Raw genomic sequence first — 17652 nt, 5'->3', positions numbered from 1 at the left:
AAGCAGGAGCCTCACAAAGTCTGGGTCCAGACATACAGGTCCAGGTAGTTGCTGGGAGGCTTAGTAAACAATACTGTCATTATCGCTGTGATCCACAAAGCTCTCCGCACAGGACTCTTCTTTCATACAGAGATTCCAGATAAAACAATTTTCAGACTGACACATAGTGCAAAGTATTCCATTGTAAAATAATCCTGAAGACACAGCACACCACAATCCACATCATATTCTCACTTCTTACAATGTGCCAGGTACAAATCGAGTGGCACAAAATGATGCGGAGTCCATTTATTAAATAATTTGCAGTGGAATATTAAAGTGCAAATTGTTTGAGGCTGAGCCTTGACTTTTCCCTTTACATCTACATTACCAAAACTAGAGAACTACTAGACTGACAGGTCTTGGCCACTACCTAGGCAGAGTTTCCTCTTGAGTCCATCCTCGGTTGGATATAGCATAATTTAGGATTGCTTCTGTAGCAGTATATGGTCGACGTCCTTTGACACAGGCTTCAATGTCACCCACTGAGAGCTGGCTCTGCAGGAAGAGATGCAGCTGACTGTCTGACAACAGGACCATGCTCTGTACAGTTCTGCCAATAGAAGAATACAGATTAGGATAGAATTAAGATTGGACTATGCAGCCATTAGTCATTTATTATAAAAAACAGGCAGTGCATACATAAAACATATATACACACACAAACATACATATACTGCTATGGAAACCTGTGCAACATAACTACATTTTTATAGCAAAGGCATCCAAATCGGGTCACTTGCTGCTACCTACTGTCCACCACCAAAGATCAGAGATGACTAATCCACATTAGAAAGCAAGTGTGAATGTGGCTCATAACCGGAGGTTCTGGGTCCAATCATCACTGATTGCCCTATTATATTACTATCCCACAATATTATAGCCCCACAGTGAATTCCATGAAAAACAACCCTGACACATTCACATGACTGATGTATGATTAGTAATTACCTTCACGTATAGTTTACATAGGTTTCCTACAAATGAATGTTATGGCATATTACTCATCACTAGGGGTCCAACCAGTGGGCACCACCAATACCGAAGAACGTTGTGCTTTTTTACAGGCAGAATCACCAATGTGGAGGTGAAAAGCACAATTACAAGCACAGTTATTACTGCCTAATCTGGATACCAGCATTTTGATATACAGTGAAAGACCACCCACACTGAAGTATTACCTCCAATAGGGGGCATCCTCTCAAAGCGGAGGACAAGTACACATAAGATATGACACTATATCTAGGCATTCCTCTTAGAGGTTTCATGATTTACAGCATCCATGAATTACACTGCTTCTGGATTCAATTTGGTTACAAAAAGGAAATGGCAGCTGCTCCTTATCTCCTCTGTACGGCTTCTCCTCCGGTCACCGGCTGGACTGGTCGCCATGGCGATGGAGAGCGGAGTAGCTAGCGGAGAGACGCATAGAATATTGATAGGAAGCTGCTGCCATTTCCTCCCTATGAATACAGGTCAGTGTGGTCCTAGATGAGGGCTCCATACAATGCAGGAAGCTGCGACATAAGGGCACAATGCAATCCACAGTGCAGCCAGCAGCAGAGGAGATCGCCGATCCTATTACACTGGGGCACCTTCAGCAAATACACTATGCCATAAATGTAGAGTAATGTGCATTAGACAAATGGTGCAAGTGGGGGCACAGTGCTTACACTCTTAATCATGTCCTCGTGTCATAGATGACATTTGAGAACAAAAAGTGCATCAGAGAGGCCCTATTTTGGGAGCACATATTCAGCCATGGGGTAGTGCAAGTGGCTTTGATTTTCCACAAAATGATACACTGTGCTCCAATTTAATGACGTAGAATAATTTGGATCAAATTAATTTTTTTTTTCTTCTTTGAGATGTGCTGTTCGTATAAAGTAACTAAACTTTCCATTTTTTTTTTGTAAGTTATAGCTCCTATTTATTATCGATGGGTTGTGGTCTAGGGCCCTGAGCCCTTCTCTAATCACTAAAACTAAGAGGCAGCAAGCCTCAGCCTAGACTCTGGCATGGGCAGAGCAACGTTTAGTCTCAAAAGATAATCTGTAGTCTGAAGGCAGAGTCTATACACCGCTCTGTGTGAGCTGGAAGATAAGAGCACTTCTTCCCAATAGTTACAATCATCAACCTTACTAAACAGTGGTTAGAACATATCAAAAATATTTACATTGTTCCCTTTAACCATTGATAGATTCATGCAGAACCCAGAAAGTAGGAAACCTAATGGGGTGAGCAGCTTTCTTCCTTACAATGAATCAATACTTACTGTTCCAGGAATTGCTGGAGGCCTTGCCGCCTTTTCTCAATGAAATCATCAGTGCAGCCGATGTGGAAGGGAAGTTTTCCTGGTAATGCAGGTACCGGCCTGGTGAGAAATACAACCGTCACTATCCAGAGTCTCATCTGACAGCCGGTCACATCCTCCACAGGACAACTCACGGTTCAGAATAATGACGTGCTATCCATCAAATCAATGGGGTTCATCTAATTTTTAAGGAATAAAATGACCTTGCTTCTCATAGCACTATCAGAGTGCCACTCTCATTTTTTTCCAGATCAGGTAAGGGAATGAATACGGAGCTCTGATTGGATGCTATGGGTACAGATGGGTCAATAAATCAGAGGCAGTGGGAAAGATGAATCAAAACTGGTATTGCATGATAATAGGAAGTGGAGAACAACCGGACACATCAGGGATCAGGTTTACACACCACTCACACTAATCCAGCGTAATTCTTAATCTGCTTCCTCAGCCAGGCAAACTCCCGGTAACGTCTCCTGACACAAGATGTCTTAGCTGTGAACGCCTTGCTATTTGTCTGAAAAAGATAATGAAACATAATAATAATTTTTATTTAAATAGCGCCAACATATTCCGCAGCACTTTACAATTAAGTAGGAACATATACAGACAATATAAACAATACAATGTAACACATTTCAACAGTTACAGGAGGATTGAGGTCCCTACTCGCAAGCTTACAATCTGTATGGAAATAGGGGGACACAATAGGTAGAACATGGTCATCAGCCAGTATCTGTCTGTCTAAGGGCAGTTACCATGTGGTATTTGGTGCATGGACAGATGAATACGCAGGGGCAGATTAAGATTAACATTTAGGAGGGAACAGGGGAGAGTTAGGTTGGTGAGTTGAGGTGATAGGCTTGTCTAAACAGATGTGTTTTTAAAACACGTTTGAAGACATGGGGGCTAGATATCAGTCGGGTCGTTTGGGTCAGTGCATTCCAGAAAACTGGCTCAGCACAAGAGAAGTTTTGGAGACAGAGGTGTGAGATTCGGATTAAGGAGGATTTTAGTTTTAGATCAGTTGCAGAACGGAGGGCACGGGAGGGGCGATAGACAGAAATGAGGGATGAGATGTAGGGCGGTGCAGAACTGTGGAGAGCTTTGTGGGTGAGAGAGATGAGTTTGTATTGTATTCTGTGATGAATGGGTAACCAGTGCAATGACTGGCACAGGGTAGAGGCGTCGGTGAAGCGGGCTGATAGAAATACGACCCTGGCTGCTGCATTCAGAATGGATTGGAGAGGAGAGAATTTGTTTAGAGGGAGACCGATTAGAAGAGAGTTGCAGTAGTCCAGACGAGAGTGAATAAGAGTGACGGTAAGAGTTTTTGCAGTATCAAAAGTGAGAAAATGTCGGATTCTGGAGATGTTTTTAAGGTGCAGGTGACATGAGTGAGTGGGTGATTGGATATGGGGAATAAAGGAAAGTTCTGTGTCATATGACTCCAAGCTCCAAGACAGCGGAGCTTGCTGCTTGGGAGTTATGGTGGCACCACCCAAGGAAATTGAAAAGTCAGGTATAGAGGTAGGTTAGTAGAGGGAGGAAAAATAAGGAGTTCAGTTTTGGAGAGATTCAGTTTCAGATAGAGGGAGGACATGATGTTAGAGACTGTAGAAAGACAAGCACTGGTATTTTGTATTAGAGTGGGGGTGATGTCAGGTGAAGAGGTGTATAATTTGGGTGTCATCAGCATAGAGATGATACTGGAAACCAAATCTGCTGATGGTTGTCCAGTAGGGGCAGTATACAAGGAGAAGAGGAGGGGACCTAGGACTGAGCTTTGTGGAACCTCGATAGTTAGTTGAAGATTAGAGGAAGAAGAGCCGGAAAACTATACAGTAAAGGAGCGGTCAGAGAGATAGGAGAACCAGGAGAGAGCGGTGTCCTTGAGGCCTATAGAGCGGAGCATAGTGAGGAGGAGCTGGTGATCCACAGTGTCAAATGCTGCAGAGAGATCCAGGAGAAACAGAAGGGAGTAGTGACCATTAGATTTAGCCGTTAGTAGATCATTAGACTTTAGTGAGGGCAGTTTCAGTAGAGTGTGAGGAGCGGAAACCGGATTGTAAAGGGTCGAGAAGAGTGTTATCTGAGAGATAGCGGATTAGACGGGAGTGGACCAAGCGTTCCAGGAGTTTAGAGAAGAAGGGAAGGTTATAGACCGGTCTGTAGTTAGCAGTGCTGTTCTGGTCCAGGGATGTTTTTTAAGTAAAGGGGTTATGGTGGCATGTTTAAATGAGGAGGGAAAGATACCTGAAGAAAGAGAGAGGTTAAATATTGTTTGAATGAAGAGGATTGTTGGCTAGAGATGTGATGAGAGTGGTAAAGTAGGCTTTTTTAGCCATATGGAGAGCAGAGTTATAAGTTTTGAGCATGAATTTACAATGGATTAAGTCTTCTGCTGAAAGTGATTTTCTTCAGACGCTCAGTGCACCTTGAGCAGCTCTGGAGAAAACATGTTTCCATCGTGTGCCAGGGCTGCAGTCTATGCAGTCATATGGAGTCATATGACACAGAACTTTCCTTTATTCCCCATATCCAATCACCCACTCGCTCATGTCACCTGCACCTTAAAAACATATCCAGAATCCAACATTTTCATCACCTTAAGTGTCCATTAGCTGAAGTGTCTGAAATTTGAATTAATCCTGAATTGAACCTGAAGGGAACTGGATGCTTGGTCACAGTAAACAATGTTTGTCTTTGTTTTCACTTTCACCCCCTTAATCCTTCACTTTTTACAACCACCCCTAATCCCTACGCCTAGTAAGGAACTCTTCATCTCTCCCTCCATTCTCCCCACCCATCTCACCTCCTCCTCAGAGCTATTCCTCAACATACAATCCTTTGCCTCCAAACACAGACAGCCACCTCATGCCCTCTCCTGCTCCCACCTACTAACATTTTCTCTGCTCCTCCTTACTGCGGCGACATCTCTCCACATCCCGGTCCTCCTCACCACATCCCTACACTCACTTCCACCTCCTACCCACGATCTATCCCAAACTCTCGTAACCCTTCTAACCTTATACCCATCCGCCCAGCCCCCGCTTCCCCAGTCCCACTAATAGGAGCTCTATGGAACGCTCGCGCCGTCTGCAACAAACTTTCCTACATTCACGATCTCTTCATCACTAACAAGCTTTCCTTCCTCGGCATCACTGAAACCTGGCTCACCCCCTCCGACACAGCCTCTCCTGCTGCACGTTCGTATGGCGGATTCCACCTCTCCCATACCCCCCGCCCCACCGGCAAGCACGGTGGAGGAATAGGTTTCCTCCTCTCAGAAAACTGCTCCTTCACCCATATCCCACTGCCGCCCTCAATTACTCTCCCCTCTTTTGAAGTGCACTGCGTGCGCATCTACTCCCCATCCAACCTCCAACTGGCTGTCATCTACCGCCCCCCAAGATCAACCACCACTTTCTTTGACCACTTCACCACTTGGCTACTTCATTTCCTCTCCGTTGACATCCCCACTATCCTCATGGGCGACTTTAACATCCCCATTGACACTTCCCTCTCAGCTGCCTCTAAGCTTCTATCCCTCACTTCCTCCTTTGGTCTTACTCAGTGGTCTTCCACACCCACCCACAAAGACGGCCACACACTGGACCTCATCTTCAACCGCCTCTGTTCCCTATCTAACCTCTCTAACTCACCTCTCCCTCTTTCTGACCACAACCTACTCACATTCTCTACTCTCTCCTCCCCGGGGCAACAATCCCCACTCCACAAACTTGCATACCCTTGCAGAAATCTCAAACACCTTGACCTACACTCACTCTCTGAATCCCTCCTCCCTCTTACAGACATTAGTTCCTTACATGATGTTGCTGCCACTTTATACAACACCACAACCGCTGCAGCTCTCGATTCGGTCGCCCCCCTCACACATTCCAAGGCTCGCACAATCAACAGACAACCCTGGCACATCAGCCTAACTAAAGAACTGCGACGGACCTCCAGGGTTGCTGAGTGTAGATGGAAAAGGTCCCACTCCCATGAGCACTTCATTGCATTCAAACAGTCCCTCACTACCTTCAAGTCCACACTCACTACAGCAAAACAAACATACTTCACATCTCTCATATCCTCCCTGTATCACAACCCCAAACAACTATTCAACACCTTCAATTCTCTCCTCCGTCCCCCAGTGCCTCCTCCCTCTCCTCTTATTTCAGCCCAAGACTTTGCCTCATTCTTCAAGCAGAAGATTGACACCATCAGACAAAGCTTTTGCCTAAAGCCCCCACAGCCCCTCCCCACACCTACTCAACCCTCTTCCTCCATATCCACCTTCTCCACCATTTCTGAAGATCAACTTTCCTCCTTACTCTCCAAATCACACCTCACCACCTGTAAACTTGACCCAATCCCGTCCGACCTCATCCCAAACCTTACCACTATCTTCATCCCAGCCCTAGCCCACCTCTTCAACCTGTCACTAACAACTGGTGTCTTCCCCTCATGCTTCAAACATGCCTCAATCACACCCATCCTCAAAAAGCCCTCCCTTGACCCATCCTCTGTGTCTAGCTATCGCCCCTTATCACTTCTCCCCTATGCCTCAAAGCTAGTGGAACAACATGTCCATTCTGAACTGTCCTCCCACCTCTCCTCCTGCTCCCTCTTTGACCGCCTACAATCTGGTTTCCAACCGCACCATTCTACTGAAACTGCACTGACTAAAGTCACCAACGACCTACTAACTGCCAAATCTAAGCGACACTACTCTGTCCTCCTCCTCCTAGACCTGTCATCTGCCTTTGACACAGTGGACCATTCCCTCTTACTACAGACTCTCTCATCTATCGGCATCACAGACTTGGCCCTATCCTGGATCTCCTCATACCTAACAGACCGGACATTCAGTGTCTCCCACTCACACACCACCTCCTCATCTCACCCCCTATCTGTCAGTGTCCTCCAAGGTTCAGTTCTAGGACCGCTGCTCTTCTCCATCTACACCTTCGGCCTGGGACAGCTCATAGAGTCTCACGGCTTTCATTATCACCTCTATGCTGATGACACACAGATCTACCTCTCTGGACCCGATATCACCTCCTTACTAACCAAAATCCCACAATGTCTGTCTGCTATTTCATCCTTCTTCTCTGCCAGATTTCTAAAACTTAACATGGACAAAACAGAATTCATCATCTTTCCGCCATGTCATTCAACCCCCCCAACTGACCTATCTATCAACGTCAATGGCTGCCCACTCTCCCCAGTCCCTCAAGCTCGCTGCCTTGGGGTAACCCTGGACTCTGAACTCTCCTTTAAACCACATATCCAAGCCCTTTCCACTTCCTGCCAACTCCAACTCAAAAATATCTCCCGGATCCGCACATTCCTCAACCATGAATCTGCAATAACACTAGTACACGCCCTCATCATCTCCTGCCTTGACTATTGCAACCTCCTGCTCTGTGGCCTCCCCTCTAACACTCTCGCACCCCTCCAATCTATCCTAAACTCTGCTGCTCGACTAATCAACCTGTCCCCCCGATATTCCCTGGCCTCTCCTCTCTGTCAGTCTCTTCACTGGCTCACCATTGCTCAGAGACTCCAGTTAAAAACCCTAACCATGATATACAAAGCCATTCACAACCTGTCTCCTCCATATATCTCTGACCTAGTCTCCCGTTACATACCCACACGCAACCTCCGATCCTCACAAGATCTCCTTCTCTACTCCCCTCTTATCTCCTCCTCCCACAATCGCATACAAGATTTCTCCCGTGCTTCCCCCCTACTCTGGAACTCTCTACCCCAACGTATCAAGACTCTCGCCTACCGTGGAAACCTTCAAAAGGAACCTGAAGACCCACCTCTTCCGACAAGCCTACAACCTGCAGTAACCACCGCTCCACCATACAGCTGCACGACTAGCTCTACCCTCACCAATCCCTTGTAGATTGTGAGCCCTCACGGGCAGGGTCCTCGCTCCTCCTGTACCAGTCGCTGTCACATTGTGTTCCAAGATTATTGTAATTGTTCTTGTATTATACCCCTTTTTCACATGTAAAGCGCCATGGAATAAATGGCGCTATAATAATAAATAATAATAATTCGTGTAGCAGGTGCTGCTTCATCCAGGGCACTCTGCAATGTGTTATAGTGTGACAATGCAGAGTCTGGACAGGAGAGGGAGAGGATGGGAGCTAAACATGACTGTAGATTGTTCATAAGCTGCTGGGTACTAATGGCACGTAGATATCCGTGTGTATGGTAAGTGGGGGTGTTCCGGGTGAGGAGACCGTTCTTGACAGAGAAGGAAAGGAGGTTGTGGTCAGAGAGCGGGAGAGGGGAGTTAGTAAAGTCATGCAGTGAGCAGAGTTGGGAGAAAACCAGGTCCAGAGTATTCCTGTCTGCATGTGTAGGAGAATTAGTAAACTGTGAGAGGCCGAATGAGGAGGTTACAGAAAGAAGATGAGAGGCACATGGGGAAAGCGGCTTATCAATGGGCAAGTTAAAATCCCCAATGATGAGGGTGGGAATATCACAGGATAGGAAGTGTGGAATCCAGGTGGCAAAGTGATCCAGAAAATGATGGGATGGGCCTGGAGGGCGACATACGACGCCACTCGCAGGGGGAAGGGTTTGAAGAGTCTAACGGTGTGGACTTCAAAGGAAGGAAACATAAGTGAGGGAACCTGCCACTTCACAAACAATCCAGCAGAATGAGATACAATTGGGTGAGGGGGTAGTAGGTAATAAGACTGTGCACGGTGAGCCATTGTGTGGCATACGATGATGTCATATCTACATCTCCTATCATGATATAATTCACAAGACAAGGGCACTAAATGGAGTTTACAAGTGCCGTGCAGTGTTAAATGCCCGTCGATCAGCACACAGGTTTTGAAGGCGTCTTCAATACTGAGAATTACAGGTAGATGCTTATCCATCATTTAATTTCATCAGGGACGCATCTGGTTCCAAAGTTATTCTTCAGCAGGACAATGACCTCAAACATACAGCCAATGTCATTATGAACCATCTTCAGAGTTAAGAATTAGGAGTCCTGGAAGTGATGACATGGACCCACTGATCTCAATATAATTTACTCTGTCTGGGATTACATGAAGAGACTGAAGGATTTGTACAAGCAAACATCCACAGATCTGTGGTTAGTTCTCCAAGATGTTTGAAATAACCTTTTGGCCAAGATCCTTCAAAAACTGTGTGCAAGTGTATCAAGAGGCAAAGGGAGGTTACACCAAATATTGATTTCATTTAGATTTCTCTTTTGCTCAGTCAGGCTATGTGCCCACGTTGCGGAAATGAAGCAGAAAATTTCTGCTTCATTTCCGCATGTCCTCTCCCGGAAAAACGCATGCGGAATTCCGCACGCGTTTTTCACGCGTTTTCGACATGCGGAATTGCCTTGCGTTTTTTCATGCATTGAATAAGGCAATTCCGCATGCGGAAACGCAAAATTAATGAACATGCTGCGGATTTTTGAACGCAGCATAAGGGTATGTGCACACGATGCAGAAATGAAGCAGAAAATTTCTGCATCATTTCTGCATCTGCCTGACAGAAAAAACGCATGCAGATTGTGCATGCTTTTTTCCTGCGGAATACATGCGGATTCACATGCGTTTCCGCATGTGGATTGACAAGCGCTTTCCAGGCGATTTTAGCATCACCTGGAAAGTGCTTGACAACTAGGTCACACTATATAAATCCATGCAAACAGCATGGATTTATATAGTGTGACCCAAGAGAGTGTATATACTTACCTCCGATGGCCCGCGCTGTCCTGCTCAATCCGTTCTCCCGGCTGCCGGCAACTTTGAATTGAAAGACCTGCCGACGTCAGCGTCACGTGACCCGTCACATGACTCTGACGTCAGCGCAGGTCCTTCAACTCACTGCAAAGTGCCGGGAACCAAGCAGGAGCGCTGAGCGGGCCGACAGAAGGTAAGTATACATTTACTTTTTATTTTATTCTTGTTTTACAGCTTTTTTAATGGTACCTGGGTGTGGAGGAGACTCTCCTCTCCTCCACACCCGGGTACCATCCGCACATTAGAACGCGCCAATAGAGCAAGTACAAATGCAGTCTTGTGGAATTGGCGCGTTCTAATGCAAGTCAATAGCGGTGAAAACGCCGCGTTTACGCAAAATTAATTGACATGCTGCGGATTTTTGAGCGCGTTTACGCTGCGGAAAAATCCGCATCATGGGCACAGCACATGCGGATTTCAATTGGGGATCATTGCTGCCCTTCTACCATGCGTTTTTAATGTGTTTCCGCGGCGTTTACGCAACTGCAAAAACGCCACGGAAACGCATTAAATACGCATCGTGTGAACTCAGCCTAAACGCTGCGGAAAAAGCCGCAGCATGGGCATAGAACTTGCGGATTCTCATTGGGGACCATGGGATGCGGATTAACAAGCGTTTTACAAGCGTTTACGCTGCGGAAAATCCGCATCAAAAACGCTTGTAATCCGCAACGAGGGCACGCAGCCTCACTATTTTTTTTTCAATTAACCAAAAGCAAACTACTAACACTTTGCAGCATTTTCCACACCTACCTAAAACTTTTGCATAGTACTATAAATTTTATATTTGGAGAAATTGTTATATATTACAATTTCTCCAAATATAAAATTTATAGTACTGTGATATACATACACAGGTACATATCCATATTATTTAGCCAGAGCAGTCACCTCTCACAGTAAGCATGAGGCTCCATGTATTTCCGAGTTAAAAGAATATAAAACCTTGATGGTCAGTAAACCTTTAACATCGCTCAGTCAGCTGTGAGTAATGGAGGCCCCAGCACAAGTATGCAGCTCCTAGGCCTCCGGTGGGGAAGCACTAAGAACACACAATACCAGCAGGGCACTGAAGCCTATAGAAAACACAGTGATTGTGTTTCTGGATCACAGCATTTGTATGATCCTGTTTGTGAGACCGATGCAGGGGGATTTGTGAGACACAATACAATTCAGGCGAGTGCATAATGCTGACTGTATGGCACGACTGCTGGTATCTATATTTGGTCCTCATTATCGGAATACCTCTATTATATGGAGGGTCCTCTGCAGGATTTCATTATTGTTCATACTAGTGTTACTATTATACAGTAGTGAAAAATAGTATATAAAAATCCAATAGGCCATGCCCTGGGGAAATTACTGCCTGCGGGCCCCATGTGTCCCGTGGTCAGGGACAGCCAAAGGGCTGGAAATCAAATGTATTAAGCAGCGGTGGTTCTTGAGTGCAGTGAGCACCTACCTGGATAGACACAGAGATGCAGTTGCTATGTTATACCCTGTGCACACCTGTCTTTCAGTAATCCTCACAATGTACAGTACACTTCATGAATTCCCTAAATGCCGATGCTGCCCAAGAAGCACATAGTGACATACCGGCTGCACTGCCTGAGCGGCACTTGTTGGTGAAATTCCTGAAGAGTGTGATATAATTTTTGTTCCATGGTAAGCAACCATGATGTCTTATTAACATAACTTTTCACCCAGCCCAAAGTGTGAGCCTCATTCTATTCCAGAAGCACACTATGGTCTAGGTAAAATAAGATACGAGAAAAAACCTGGAAAGGACAAAAAGCGCAATAGGGTCTTATCTGGGTAGATAGTGCATATTCTTTACCAAACAATCGTGCTCACCTGATCGGGTTGTGTGATTTGCCATGCAAATCTGCTAGCAAAACCTGAAGCAAAGCCTGATGCCAGCAAAGTGAATGAGAAACCTGAAGTGTCATGCACACGTTGCGTATTTGTGAGTTGCAAATTTGGTGCAGAAAATAATCTGCAGCATGTCAATTCTCTGTGCGTTTTTGCCTGCGTTTTCCTGCTAAGAGATGCAGAAATTTCTGCACACAAAATACTCAACGTGTGCACATATCTGTAGGCTGCTGCACACCCACAATGAAGGAAATAAAGGCACTGGAAACAATATGGATTAAACTGCGCTGCCATTGAATGATGATGAAAAGACAGGAATATAATATAATGATATATGCCTGTCTTTTCATCATCATTCAACGGCAGCGCAGTTTAACCCATATTGTTTCCAGTGCCTTTGATGGTCTGGGTGAAAAGATATTTGGGCCTCATACACATAGATCCATTCATTTCACGGGGCTGGACAGTTAATTTTTCAACTACTTGATGAACTGCTAAAACATGTTAAAATAAAGCACCATGTACACCAGAAGATGTACCACAGAGTTATCCGCATTAAATCACAAAGCATTAATACTCGGACAAAAGGATAGAAATAAACGGGGCATCGCAGATAAGACATGAAAGATTTGGAGGAAAAATTAAGCGACATCAAAGCCCCAAATATGAAATGACAAATTTTATTAAATATACATATACAAGAAAAGTATATAAATTACATAGAGCTTACGGGCACCAAGTGCCACATGTGCTGGTAAGAAGCAAAGACACCACAAACCCCCAAGGAAAATTTACTTATAATGAAGGGTCCAATATAGGAACACCAGGGCCACATATAGAAATTCATTTGTATCAAAGGGAACAATTCCCAAATGCCAAATCACATTTCAAAAGAGATGAAACATAACTGATAAGTTACATATAGGAAACCCGTATGCCACTAATAAAATTATGCAAAGCCTACAAAAAAAAATATCAAGGGGCAGCAAAGCAGGAGTAGTCAGCAAAAGGGATATGTACCACATATATAATTACCTAGGTAGCAGGCCCCAATAGTGACCCTGGGAAAAGGGGGGGGGGGGGGGTGGTGTCACCCCTACGCGCGTTTCGGCGGGCCTTCGTCAGGGGGTAATTATATATGTGGTACATATCCCTTTTGCTGACTACTCCTGCTTTGCTGCCCCTTGATATTTTTTTTGTAGGCTTTGCATAATTTTATTAGTGGCATACGGGTTTCCTATATGTAACTTATCAGTTATGTTTCATCTCTTTTGAAATGTGATTTGGTATTCGGGAATTGTTCCCTTTGATACAAATGAATTTCTATATGTGGCCCTGGTGTTCCTATATTGGACCCTTCATTATAAGTAAATTTTCCTTGGGGGTTTGTGGTTTCTTTGCTTTTTACCAGCACATGTGGCACTTGGTGCCCGTAAGCTCTACGTAATTTATATACTTTTCTTGTATATGTATATTTAATAAAATTTGTCATTTCATATTTGGGGCTTTGATGTCGCTTAATTTTTCCTCCAAATCTTTCATGTACACCAGGAGCAGATAATCAAAACCATATAAATTTACTGATTATTTTATAATGATAAAATATTGAGCAGAATTAAGTTCCATCTATTGGTTCGGCACTCTGACAGATTCATATGTGGCCACTCAGGAAAATTGATTGCCCAACTCTTCAATAGGCCCACAGTAATCTGTGATGCATCTAAAACACAACATTCTCCCCTTGATATTCTGTTCAGCCATATAATGGTATTTGTAACCCATGCAGACCAAGTGACAACATTAATGGCCGACATTACAGTGCATACAGAGTTGTTCTCTTTTATGAAGTTGCGAGTGTCAGTTTTCCTTGGATTGGGCAGGCACAAGATGACCAGAGGTTCATGTATATTAGACATAACAGTCATAGCAGCATGTGCACCATATGATGCAATAAGATGTCCCATGATATAAATCATTTCATCTTTAATTACAAAAAACACCAGGTAATGATCTCACGATAAGGCCAGGTAGGGCAGAACCCGCATTGTGGAATAAGCACATTGGAGATAGTTTGATGGCCCGTGTGATTCACTGCTGCTGTGCGCCCTTATTGTGAGCGCTTGCAACCCTAGATGATAGGAGAGCTGCCCTCGGATATACACATATACAAGAAGCCGCAATGTGATGGACTTTGCAATGCCAGTGAGGATATTTTTATTTTCAAAATCCATGGCAGCCTGGAGACACTTTGGTTTTTAGATTGGTGATTAATTTGGTGCACGATTTTGGCATAAAAACAAAAAAACAAAAAACAACTTTCATCTAAAAAGAAAAACAACAACAAAAAAAAAAACTACAGTCAGACACTCAGTTTTCCAGGAGAGACAGCTGCTTCATTGCAAAATCATGAACACATTTAACTAACCGCCATGGCTACATGCCACCACATTTCCCCTCCATTGCAGCCACCTCAGTGCAGCCCTGTCAGGTCTTTCCCTTAGATTTCACCTCTTCAGTAAATGCGTTAATACATCCATTCGGCTCTTATTAGTTCTTTCTATTTTTGAGAAACCTATGTGACCAGCAAAATAACCACTATGCAACTTTACAGGAGCAGGGATATGGTATTGAAGATTTTGGCAAAAATATAATTATGGTGAGTTTCGTATGTGACCCTCTCCACCCCCTATCTTGACTCCAACATTAGAAAAATAAGGACTTACATGAAGGAATATTTTATAATCCACATACGACGTCCATGATCCCTCATTCTGCAGTCTGGGGTCCTGTACACGTATAGTGATAAACTCCTAGATAAACAATAAGCAGGTAAATGGTTTAGATTAAGCTACAAATATCACATCAGCCATTATCAAATCATTTTTAAGTTGTAAATCCACAGACCAGATGAGTGTAGTAGTGTAAAACAGACCACACACGGCTCACAACAACATCAGTGATGCTACATCAGCCCATGTAAAGGATGATATCAAGAACTTCTGAGAATAAAGGCTTAAAGGGGTATTCCCATCTACTACATATTGGAATAGGATCTTGGAGATGGGAATACCCCTTTAAGATTCATGGCCTTTCTTTGCCAGCCCTCCATAACTCTGCCAGAAACAGAAATGTAATTGTTTTTGCTGCTATCCATAATCGTTAATATCATTATTTAGATACAGCCCTGCCAGGACCTTCCTCCTCAATGATATGATCACAAAACTAAGTTCCTTGTAGGGGCATAGCCACTCCTGTACACTGCTCTTCTTGCCTTTCCATCGCCAAATGCCTCACTGTATCTAACAGAAAACGCGTGGTGCCTGATAATGGAGGCCACTAACACGGATAAAGGGAGGAGAAGTGCAGTCTGACAAAAGGCAGGTGTAACATATGCTCGCCTGTATGCTGAGAAGTGACCAAAGCTGTGGGACTGTACACTTCGAATAAATAGATATTCACAGTTCTGGAGATAACACAGCTGAACATTGAAGTAGAAACATTACACTTTACATATAGACTCTACTGTGATGTGAAGATTTCATTTTTGGCTGCAAGTGAACTTTACAGTATATTTCAAAATAGAATTTCATGTTTTCTATATAATATAATATTGATGTATTCTTGGCTGATTTGTACTCCCACCATTCAGACTGAAGAGGCCGCAGTGATCCCCATCATTGCATGGACTTTGCTCAGTAAACACTCTGCAGAGTCTGTACCTAGTACTGCTGCTCCGTCTCATCCATGGAAATAATCTAGGATGCCAGGCCCAGCCACTACAAGATGTACGGAGAGTTGCTTGGATGAGTGTGCGCTGCAGGATAAGCCAGCAATACTCTGAGGGGGATGGGAAAATTTGCCATAGTTTTAATATTCTTTTTTTATGGTGTTCACTGTGCAATGTCTTAACATTATAGGACAGGTCATTATGGATGTGGCAATACCAATTGCATTTTTCAATGTTTATTTTTTTCCATTAATAAGGCACTTTATAAAAGGGGAAAAAAAGTAATATATATTTTTTAATCTTGCAAAAATAGGTGTACAAAGAGGGCAGGCGGTCTGATGTACAGAAAAAGGGGCTCCCTTTTCCCTTTGTCACCACAACTACTTTGATACTAAACCCAGAGCTTTCTCAGATCCTGGCCGTTTCAGCAGAGGCAGCTGTAATAGGAGTAACCCGTGCCTCCGACCTTCCATACATGTCAGGAAAGGGAGGTAAAGATGGTGTTTCCTAAATATCACCGCCTATAAACCAAACCACAAATATTCACATGTAAAAATAAATCTAATAAGCCAACTGCAAGTAGTAAAGGTTTCTGGGAATGATATCCCCTATAAGTGAAGTGACCCACGATTCCTAAACTCCACTGCCCACGGCCCAATATCCCTTCACCTACACTGAGCAACGAGTCTCACCTCCTCATCAGGGTTATTCTGATACATCCTCCAGCTTCTTTCTGGTCAAAGGAGCTTTCATCTGTAACAAGAACAGAGACAAAATCTCAACACATAACACACTTCAATAATGTAAACGGATTAAAGAGAATCTGCCACCATATTTGACCTATCTTAGCTATTACTATGGGCATACAGGTTATAGACTGCTGAAAAAAGTCATAATTGTATATCACATATCAAATACCTTGTTGCTGATAAATCATCTTTTATCAGTTTATGTAAGTGAGCTCTTCCAGGCTATGGGGCGGACGCTGCCTGGAAGGTAACTCTGCCTCCAGAGATTATTATACATGAAGGGGGAGTTACCAGTGAGGTGTAATGGTTACCAGTGTGAGGTGTAATGGTTACCAGTGTGAGGTGTAATGGCCGCTCTCCTGATCTCACTGCAGAGCTGTGTGTGATTATACAGGACACATCTGCAGGTTCCTCTCAGCTTCAGCCTCCAGCTCACAGGCAGACAGAATGTAATATTGTTACAATACAGCAGAGCTCAGAGAGAAGAAAATGTGTTTGTAATGGGACAAAGTTCAGTTCAGTTCTCCTGTTCTGTGTTAGTTACTTGTCTCACACTGGTAACTCCCCCTTCATGTATAATCATCTCTGGAGGCAGAGTTACCTTCCAGGCAGCATCCTCCCCATAGCCTGGAAGAGGACATTTATATAAAGTGATAAAAGATGATTTATCCATAACAAGGCATCGGATATGAGGCATACATGTATCGCTCTCCTCAGCAGTCTATGACCTGTATGCCCATATTAATAGTTTAGATTCCCTTTAATCACCTTGTAAGAAGGTATATCCCCTATATCACCTCGTTATAACATATCCTGTATATGTTTACATTATCTCCTAATATCATATACCCCATATATCACCTCGGTACGGACCACATCCTTACATATCCCCTCCACAGCAGCAGACACATAAAGCATCTCACCCACGATAACCACCACTCCCCGTGGTCTCCTCTCAGCTGTTTTCTTCTAAAGATCACTTCCGGGCAATGCGCGCAGGATTCTGGGAAGTGTAGTTTCCAGTCCGGAAGCCTTCGCTTTTATATTTCTGTATACTAATAATAACAGGCTCTCATCATCTACATCCCATCCCGCACATGATGACTAATCACGTCGAGCAGTTTTTGGTGCAGTATCCCGCTGTGGAGTGGA

At 44.0% G+C, this 17652-nt stretch overlaps 1 protein-coding gene across 4 annotated transcripts; it reads right to left on the bottom strand.

The window, feature by feature from the left end:
• Positions 1-273: 273 nt before the first annotated feature.
• On the bottom strand, positions 274-17620 carry SNX11 (sorting nexin 11). 4 transcript variants are annotated; one of them, XM_073683512.1, is made up of 6 exons: positions 17362-17620; positions 16444-16504; positions 14748-14834; positions 2767-2867; positions 2315-2413; positions 274-592 (listed from the first exon to the last, which is right to left on the bottom strand). In XM_073683512.1, exons 2-6 carry the CDS (start codon positions 16468-16470, stop codon positions 409-411), a joined length of 498 nt encoding a protein of 165 aa, XP_073539613.1. In that variant the 5' UTR covers positions 16471-16504; positions 17362-17620; the 3' UTR covers positions 274-408. The 4 variants fall into 4 exon arrangements, with proteins under 4 accessions (XP_073539613.1, XP_073539612.1, XP_073539615.1 ...); XM_073683511.1 differs by having other exon boundaries at positions 17424-17609; XM_073683514.1 differs by having other exon boundaries at positions 17385-17474.
• Positions 17621-17652: the final 32 nt, after the last annotated feature.

This window comes from Phyllobates terribilis, unplaced genomic scaffold (assembly GCF_046119375.1).
Source record: "Phyllobates terribilis strain yellow unplaced genomic scaffold, ASM4611937v1 Scaffold_5__5_contigs__length_657084704, whole genome shotgun sequence".
Lineage (NCBI taxonomy): Eukaryota > Metazoa > Chordata > Amphibia > Anura > Dendrobatidae > Phyllobates > Phyllobates terribilis.
This window is presented reverse-complemented; position numbering and strand designations above follow the sequence as displayed.